Here is a 9998-nt window from a genome sequence, read left to right as displayed (position 1 = left end):
TGTCACTGGCTTGTGAGTCAATAGCGGGCGAGCGCGCGCCCGCTGAGGCACGCGCCCGCCACGGCTCGTTCCCTAAGAAGTCAGTGCGTGTGACCGGCGGACCCGATGTCCGCCGGTCACTCCCGATCGTTCGCCGGGAAGGGAGAAAGGCAGGAGGCTAATGTAAACAAAGCCGCCTGTCATTCTCCCCTGTGTAAAAATGGAGATCAGACGGTTCTACTATGTAAGACCGTTGATCTCTGTTTTTACACTAGTATCCATGTCCCATCACAGTAAGAAACACGCCCCTAGGACACACTTAACCCCTCCCTCTCCAATACAGTTAATCCCTTCCCTGCCAGTGTCATTTTTACAGTAACAGTGCATATGTATAGCACTGATTACTGCAGTAATGTCACTGGTAACCCCAAAAGTGTCAAAAAATGTCAGTCAAGGGTCCGATCTGTCCGCCGCAATGTCGCAGTCCCGCAAAAAAAATCACAGATCACCGCCATTACTCGTTTAAAAAAAAAAAAAAAACACCAAACATATGTAGCATAAAACAAATTGGCCGAAAATGTTAAAAAATTTTGATTTTTACATTTTTTTGGGGGAATTTCATATAAAAAAAATGTGAAAAATATTGTTATTTTTGCAAAATTGACGCTATTTTTTTGTTTTATAGCGCATGATCAAAAAAAAAAATAAATAAAAAATCGCACAGGTGATCAAATACCTTCAAAAGAAAGCTCTGTTTGTGGAAAAAAAAAAGGACGTCAAATTTGTTTTAGGTACAGCGTCGCACGACCGCGCAATTTTAGGTTAAAGTCACGCAGTAAAAAAAGAAATCAAAAATCGCAAAAAAAACCCTGGTCAGGAAGGGGGTAAAATCTTCCGGGGCTTAAGTGGTTAAACAATGGCTCAGCCACTATGACTCAAGCCATACGTTTCATAGGAAGTTTAAACCATCCCATAAATATAACTCATAAACCTAAATTATCATATCAGCTCAGTCATCAAAACTCAAGCTGGAAACTTATACAACACAAAAGTCCCCCTTTTAACAAAAGGTGACCCAACCACGTAATATCAGGCCATGACAAAAATTGGGGCGGGAGGGAGAGGAGCAGCACAGAGATTCCTCTGGAGGTGAGTAAACTCTTGGGGTCTGAACCCCCTTTAAATAGCCCCCCCCAAAACGTTCCAGAACTGCCCAGGAGGTCAAGTGACCCCTACAAAATTCATCCCACCAATTAGGTGACCCTTCTAGAAGGCTCCTCATGTGTTATTACAGGTGTATGGGGAGTCTTGAAACCTGATAACACTTTAGGGATCCCCTGAAGAGAAAGGGGGGGGGGCCTGAAACCCATAACCCTCTCACTCAGGGGAGCCTTGAAACTCCCTAACTGCCGCTGTCCCATAGTAAAGGGAGCCTTAAAACTGCCTGACTGCAAAGGTCACTTTGTTTACTGTCACCATGGCAACAAGCAAGCGGTGACAGTTGGTGAGTCTGAGACTATAAATAGACCTGCAGCTGAGTCAACGGATCAAACCAGCAGTGAGAGGCGAAGGAGTAGCAGCACACTGTTAGTTCTTAACCTTGTTGAGTTGGTTTTATTGCGATTTTTTTTGTGATTTCCAAAAAAAATGGGAAACTGTTGTAGAAAAAAACGCACCCGTGTTGATGAGACAGCTCATCATCCAAAGTCACAGGTAAAATTTACATCTAAGCCTTTAGTGGCTGGAAAACAACAGAGATATCAGTCTGATGTCTCTCTCTGCCATGATGTGCCTATTGTGCCTAGTGGAGAAAACTCTGCTGCCAGGCCAACTGACACTAATGGCAAACCAGAGGAGTCCCTTCAGCTGGAAACACCTCAGCTGAACACTCCAGTGACCTATACTGATGGAAAGGAGTTTGTTCATTCTGAGAGAGGCAGTAGCCCTCAGCTGAACACTCCTATTACCAATACCGAAGAAGACACATCTGTTCAGTCTGATGGAGCCAGTAGCCCTCAGCTAAACAGTCCTTTAAACTATTCCGATGAAGAGGGATCAGAGCTTGAAACATCTCAGCTAAGCAATACAATGACCTATTCCTTTGAAGACAAATCTGTTCAGTCTGATGGAACCAGAAGCTCAGAGCTGAACAGTTCTGAAATCTTTTCTGATGGAGAGGTGACCTTTCCGCTTTTAAAACTTCAACCGAAACCTCGAGTGACCTTTGCCAATGGAGACACATCTGGTAGGTCTGATTCTTCCAGTAGCTTGCAACCTACAAGCCCTGTAAGCTATTCTGATGAAGAGGAGTCCTTTCAGCTTGAAACATCTCAGCTGAGCACTACAGTGACTTTTTCCTTTGAAGACAAATCTGTTCAGTCTGATGGAGCCAGAAGTTCAGAGCTGAACAGTTCCGAAATCTTTTCTGATGGAGAGGTGACCTTTCCGCTTTTAAAACTTCAGCCGACACCTCGAGTGACCTTTGCCAATGGAGACACATCTGGTAGGTCTGATTTTTCCAGTAGCTCACAGCTTAACAGTCCTGTAAGCTTTTCTGATGAAGAGGAGTCCCTTCCGCTTGGAACACTTCAGCTGAAACCTCGAGCGACCTATTCCGATGAAGACACATCTGTTCAGTCTGATGGAGCCAGAAGCTCAGAGCTGAACAGTTCTGAAATCTTTTCTGATGGAGAGGTGACCTTTCCGCTTTTAAAACTTCAACCGAAACCTCGAGTGACCTTTGCCAATGGAGACACATCTGGTAGGTCTGATTCTTCCAGTAGCTTGCAACTTACAAGCCCAGTAAGCTATTCTGATGAAGAGGAGTCCCTTCCGCTTGGAACACTTCAGCTGAAACCTCGAGCGACCTATTCCGATAAAGAAAAATCTGTTCAGTCTGATGGAGCCAGAAGCTCAGAGCTGAACAGTTCTGAAATCTTTTCTGATGGAGAGGTGACCTTTCCGCTTTTGAAACTTCAGCCGACACCTCGAGTGACCTTTGCCAATGGAGACACATCTGGTAGGTCTGATTCTTCTAGTAGCTTGCAACTTACAAGCCCTGTAAGCTATTCTGATGAAGAGGAGTCCTTTCAGCTTGAAACATCTCAGCTGAGCACTACAGTGACTTTTTCCTTTGAAGACAAATCTGTTCAGTCTGATGGAGCCAGAAGCTCAGAGCTGAACAGTTCTGAAATCTTTTCTGATGGAGAGGTGACCTTTCCGCTTTTAAAACTTCAGCCGAAACCTCGAGTGACCTTTGCCAATGGAGACACATCTGGTAGGTCTGATTCTTCCAGTAGCTCACAGCTTAACAGTCCTGTAAGCTTTTCTGATGAAGAGGAGTCCCTTCCGCTTGGAACACTTCAGCTGAAACCTCGAGTGACCTATTCCGATGAAGACACATCTGTTCAGCCCGATACCTCTAGCAGCTCACAGACCAACAGTCCTATAAGCTATTTCGATGAAGAGGAGCTCACATCTGAACTAGAGGAGTTCACTCAGCCAAGCAAAAGAAAGATGGACGACAGAGGGACATTTAGCCAGTTTAGTTCCCCTTCTGTTAAACCTACTTTCAAAAAGCTGAAGCCCTATGAATCCCCTATATGCTCAATGAACCCTTGTGTGGGACAATATAACCTCCATAGCCTGAGAAGAGACCTGCAGTATGTAATGGAATATGGAAACGAAAACTATGCTTGCAAGAGGAGTGTTGAACTCTACTTCCTACCTGCGAACTGTCTTAGTCGTACAGAACTGGATGAAGAAGACCGAAGAAAAATGGTGCGCTGCCTTATCAAATCCCACTCAAAGCACTCCCTGAGCTTGGAGTCCCTGTGCCTGGCCATAAACTACCTGGACAGGCTCCTACTTAACCTCAGGGTGGAGAGGCGCACCTACAACATTATGGCCATTACCTCAATGGTACTTGCCTTAAAAACATCAGAGACATATAGTGAAGAATTGGAACAGATAATTCTGGGTTGTCGCAGACATTTCACCAACACCACAATGTGGACTATGGAGGCATTAATCATGAGGAAACTCAGCTACCGGCTAATTGCTCCAACCACCAACTTTTTCTTGCAGCATCTTATCATGAAGCGCATGGCCAGTGCAGAGCTCACTGCACAGACAGTGGAGGAGAACCATATCCTGATGGTATGTGCAAAAGCAATTGTTAAACTCTGCCTGACAGAGTACTATTACTGCTCTGTCCCTCCATCACTGCAGGCCATCTGCTGTGTCAAAGCTGCTGAATGGGTTGTCTGCCCAGACAAGACTGTCACCCTCACTGGTATACAAGGATACCCAGATGACAGCGTGCAGGAGGTGCTAGAGTACACGATTACTCTAATCAAAGACAACTCTAACTACTTAAGCAGCCTCACAGACTTTGAAGACAGCTTCTATCTATATCAATACTGAGCGCTCCACGCTCAGCAATTCAAACAACACCAAAGAGAGGAAGCTGTAAAGTAACAGCACCACCAAGGGCATATCCCCATAAAAATACTAACATTTACCAACATAACAAACCAGTCAGAATCCCCCTGATCCATCCCAGAAGCACTACAGGAAGAAGGGGAAGAGAACTATAGATTTCAGATCCGTTGCACTGGCTGTGTGGGCAATGACAGCTAATCACCTTCAGGGACAAGGGCATTAGTTTACATTCTAAAATTTTATCCTGAAAGGACCAGCAGCTCTCAAGTGAGATAAGGGATAAGGAAACACATTTGCAGCGTAAGATGGTTTGTGAGTGCCAATTTTTAACAGTTTCACGCACACATACCATCAGTGCGTTCACCAGTGCCTTCTTGTGCGCAGCCAAAGGTGTGGAGGAATTATCCTCACTATCCGATAATTCGGGGACGGTGGCCGCAGACTCTGCACAGTAGGCCACGTCCGCAGCCAGGGCTGGACTGGCCTGCCGGGATACTGGGAAATTTCCCGGTGGGCCGCTTTGAGATATAGCCGGAAAGAAAGTTTTTACTCCCCTTTGTAATCGCGGCCGCCGGCCCACCCCGCTGGGTATGCAGAGTCGAGCTAGCTGCCGGATGTGAGCGGCATGATGTCATATCCAGAGGATGCGTGGCAGTAGTCAGCGGATCTCTAGTCATTAGCTGGCTGCACAGCATGGCGGCATCCCTTCCCTGAAGTTCCCTCCCAGGCTCCCACACAGACACCGGTGACCGATGGCGCGCTTAGCTGCCCTGTAGTGTACAGGTAAGAGTCGTGAAGGAGGGACCTTGAGTATTGCATTGGGGGGGGGGGGGGCAGGCAGCATTGTATTAGGGAGAGCAGAGGAGGGGATCAGCATTGTATTAGGAGAAGGGGGGGACAGCATTGTATTAGGGGGAGGGGGGAACAGCATTGTATTAGGGGGAGGGGGGAACAGCATTGTATTAGGTGAAGGGGGGATCAGCATTGTATTAGGGGGAGGGGGCCAGGGGGGAAACAGCATTGTATTAGGGGGAGAGGGGGATCAGCCTTGTATTAGATAGTGGGGAGAGGGGGTGGTCATCAGTGTATTAGATAGCAGGGAGGGGGGTTAGCAGAGTATTAGATAGCGGGGAGGGGGGGTTCAGCAGTGTATTAGATAGCGGGGAGGGGGGTCAGCAGTGTATTAGATAGCGGGGAGGGGGGGGGTCAGCAGTGTATTAGATAGCGGGGAGGGGGGGGGGTCAGCAGTGTATTAGATAGTGGGGAGGGGGGGCAGCTGGGCTGTTCCTAGAGCCTGTGGCCTCCCAGCTGTGCAATCCCTGGAGCCTGGACCCCGCTCTCCCAGTCTCCCCTCCCCCAACAAGGAGTAAGAGAAGGAATAAAAAGAAAGAATACATGGAAGAGAGGAAAAGTGGGGGAGGAACAAAGAAAAAGGGAGAGAGAGAGAGAGAGATGGAAAAAAACCAAGAAATTAGGATAGAGAAAGATAAAAGGGAAAGAAAGGAGAACAAAGAGGAGTGGTAAATCCTAAAATGTACCATAAGAGGTTTTAATTCTGTATGAGTGGTAGGGACCCAGAGAGCGCTAAACGTCCGCTGATTAGGGGCACAAATGACTTGCCTTGAGTGCTGACAGCCCACGCTACGCCACTGAGGCTGGTATGAAATTATTTCCAGGGCTGGTTTTTAGTCCCATTCTGGCCCTGTCCGCAGCGACCGAATTCGATTCAGGATTTTATTCTTCACCCAGGACACAAAGGACTCCAGGACCGCCGTCAGTGCATCAATGGATGGCTGGGTCCCCGAAGGGACCTGCAGCCTCTAAGAGGGAGTCAGGTGGGTAAACATGCTCCAGAGACACCATCAATAAATAGGGGGACCCCCACAAAGTGTCTAGCACTGCAAAGGGACACCGCCACCACGCTGCTAGCACCACCAGGTCGCCAGCAAACAGCACCGCACAACCTGCAGCAGAGGGAGGGAGGGACCCTACCAGACTCACCACCCCACCTGGGTAGCACCCACTGCACCAGGATGCACTTGCTCAATGAGCGGCATCCAAAGGGGAAGAGAAAAACCCAGGAGTCAGCACCAGGGGAAAAGGAGAAGTTCACACAGCCAAAATGAGCCAAAGGTGCGTGATTGGCCCGGCTAATAGGGGAGGAGGAGGCCGGATTTTTTTATTAAACACATCTTGCAAAAAGAAGCATGATTGGCCGGCTATAAGGGGAGGAGAAGGCTGGATTCTTTTTTTTTTTTTTAAACACATCTCACAAAAAGGAGCGTGATTGGCTGGCTATAAGGGGAGGAGGAGGCCAGATTTTTTTTTTTTTTACACAGCTCTCTCTCAAAAAGATAAAAGCGCATTTTTGGCTGGCTATAAGGGGAGGAGAAGGCTGGATTTTTTTTTTTAAACACATCTCTGAAAAAGAAAAAGGAGCGTGATTGGCTGGCTATAAGGGGAGGAGGAGGCCAGATTTTATTATTTTTTTTTTTTTTTACACAGCTCTCTCTCAAAAAGAAATAGGCGCATTATTGGCTGGCTATAAGGGGAGGAGAAGGCTGGATTTTTATCTTTTTAAAACACATCTCACAAAAAGGTGCGTGATTGGCCGGCTACAAGGGGAGGAGGAGGCTGGATTTTTTTTTTCAAACACATCTCTCAAAAAGAAAAAGGAGCGTGATTGGCTGGCTATAAGGGGAGGAGGAGGCCAGATATTTTTTTTTTTTTTACACAGCTCTCTCTCAAAAAGGAACATTATTGGCTAGCTATAAGGGGAGGAGGCCAGATATTTTTTTTTTTTAACCACTTTACAACCGGAGGATTTTGCTGTCTTCCGTCCAGGCCACTTTTTGCGATTCGGCGCTGTGCGACTTCAACTGACAATTGCGCGGTCGTGCGACGCCGTACCCAAACGAAATTTACGTCCTTTTTTTCCCACAAACAGAGCTTTCTTTTGGTGGTATTTGATCACCTGTGCGATTTTTACTTTTTGCGCTATAAACAAAAAAAGAGCGTTTATTTTGAAAAAATAACAATATTTTTCACATTTTTTTATATGAAATTCCCCCCAAAAAAGATGTAAAAACCAATTTTTTTAAAAGTTTTTGGCCAATTTGTTTTATGCTACATATGTTTGGTAAAAAAAATCGCAATAAGCGTATTTTGATTGGTTTGCGCAAAAGTTATTGCGTTTACTAACAAAGGGAAAGATTTCTGTCATTTTTGGTGTTTTTTTTTTAACGCGTAATGGCGGCGATCTGCGATTTTTTTTGCGGGACTGCGACATTGCGGCGGACAGACCGGACCCCTGACTGACATTTTTGACACTTTTGGGGGTACCAGTGACATTACTGCAGTAATCAGTGCTATATATATGCACTGTTACTGTAAAAATGACACTGGCAGGGAAGGGGTTAATTTTATTGGAGAGGGAGGGGTTAATGTATGCCTGGTGCTTACTGACGTGTAGGGGGGGAGGTGACTATGTGATTCATGGACAGATCGGATGTCCAGCTATGCTGAACAGTCCGATCTGTCACTCCCTGTCACTATGGAGATCCGCCCGCTGTGTTTACACACAGCGGGCGGATCTCCAGACTCGATCCCCGACGATCGGGTAAGAGCAGCGGCGATCGCCGCTGATCCTCCCCTGGCCCGACTCCCGCTGTGAATGAAAACAGCGGGAGCGAGCCTCCGGCGGCGCGCAAGCGCCGCCCAGAAGGGGAGGAGTCCAGTCACGTTAATACTACGTGGCTGGACGGGAACGTGCCACTCTGCCGCAGTAGTATTACTGTGAGCGGTAGTAGAGTGGTTAAACACATCTCACAAAAAGGAGCGTGATTGGCCAGCTATAAGGGGCGGAGGCGGCCGGATTTTTTTTTTTTTTTTTAAAAACATCTCTCCAGATACCTCTCCCATTTTACTTTCAAAATAGAGAAGACACATAAAATAAAAATAAGCCATAAAAAAATATATTTTAACGATTTATGCCAATTTCTTCACCATCAATTACTCCTAAAAAGCAACTACTTCTATCACCACAATATAAATTACACTCATCCCCATGCTGGGCCATCTGGTACAACTGGCTGCTGCAGCGGACAGTTGAGTAGAACCGATCAGTGGTCGTATTTAAATTGGCTTTCCACTAATACAATGCAACAAAAGCAAAATAATGTTATACCTGCTGGAACCTGAACCGTTCTTATGTAAGGGTTCAGCTGACATTTAGTACTTACAGTATGTACATTTACGACGCAGACAGCAAAATAGTCAGCCAGGCGTTTCTCCTGTTAAAGAGAATCTGTCACTTTGCCTATTCAGAGCAGAATGACTGGTTCTCTTGACAGGCATACTTCCTCCACTGAGTCCACTACAGCTGTATGTTTTGCTTGTTTTTCCAATGTGTACTGGCCAGCACATGACATGCTGGATCCTCTTTGATCTTCTCCTAGTGATGGGCAGTCATGGATGATGGAGAGAGTGGAGCTAATGTGGGGACATCAGAGCAGCACTCTGCATCAATATACTGGGTGTCGGGTTCAGGGGGCTCATGACACCCTTCAGTCTCACAGTGTCATTGAACCCGGAAGACTGAGGACATCTTGTGGTGAAGAAGAGAACTGTGTACAACGATGTGTTAAAAGGGGACTACAACCAGAGGTGCAACTTTTATATTTTTAAAGCCTGGAGCTCAGCTTTAAAGTAGAACTATAGGTAATTTTATTTATAACGGAGGGTTATAACCGCTGTCAGATTTGTTTCGCCATTTGTGTTCCATTGAGGAGATTTCTCTTCACTTCTGGTCTCATAGCCAAACAGGAAGTGAGAGGAAATCCCTGCAAATTAAGGGAATCCCTTGGGGACCCCCCTCCCCCCCATGTCACCAGAACTAGTGTCCCCATAGGAAGATTTTCTCTCTATTATTTTCCTGGAGACCCAACATGTTTTTTTACTTTCACTTTTGATAATGGTAAAAAGGACAGACAGGTGAATCTCCTTAACACAGACAGCAATAAAACTTGGCAAGCATTTTAATCCCTCTCTACTCTATCCAAAATGTAAAATAAGTTTTGCCTTTAGTTATACTTTAATATTCTTCTGCCCTCCTCCTCAGGCCCAATCACAACATACTGATACAGGGAAAAGGTAAGATGCTCCCTCATACCTGGAAGTACCGGGTAGTTCTAAGGGCCCCAAAAACAGAATGGAATGATGGAGTGGTGAAAGAATGGTAGGATGTATAGCAAAATGCACCAGTCTGCGCAACTGTGTATTCCCCTCCTGGCGACTCCAAAATCACATAAAGTGATAATAAACTTTTTTTTTTTTTAATTAAATGAACAACAAAAACATGTCCTACTTACTTGCTCTGTGCACTGCTTTTCCACAGAGCAGCCCCGATCCTTTTATTCTGGGGTCCCCCACTGTCATTCCAGCACCTCCTCTTAGACAAGTGCCCCCACGGAAACCCGCTTTCCACGGGGGGCACCCGTGCACGCTCGCTCCCGAACCACCCTGTCTGCATCTATTAACACAGAGTGGGCGGCTCTGTCCCGCCATCCTCTCCCTTG

The 9998-nt window shown here is 46.3% G+C and overlaps 1 protein-coding gene across 1 annotated transcript; it reads left to right on the top strand.

Annotated features, from left to right (window-relative positions):
* Positions 1–1626: 1626 nt before the first annotated feature.
* LOC309565913 (uncharacterized protein) lies at positions 1627–4404 on the top strand (the record flags this gene model as incomplete). Its single annotated transcript, XM_082270942.1, has 4 exons — positions 1627–2151; positions 2203–2442; positions 2572–2919; positions 3586–4404. 4 exons carry the CDS (start codon positions 1627–1629, stop codon positions 4402–4404), a joined length of 1932 nt encoding a protein of 643 aa, XP_082127068.1.
* Positions 4405–9998: the final 5594 nt, after the last annotated feature.

Source organism: Pelophylax lessonae, assembly GCF_965119305.1.
Source record: "Pelophylax lessonae genome assembly, chromosome: 10".
In the NCBI taxonomy this organism is placed as follows: Eukaryota; Metazoa; Chordata; class Amphibia; order Anura; family Ranidae; genus Pelophylax; species Pelophylax lessonae.
Note: the sequence above shows the minus strand (reverse complement) of the source record. Positions and strands in the feature narration are given on the sequence as shown.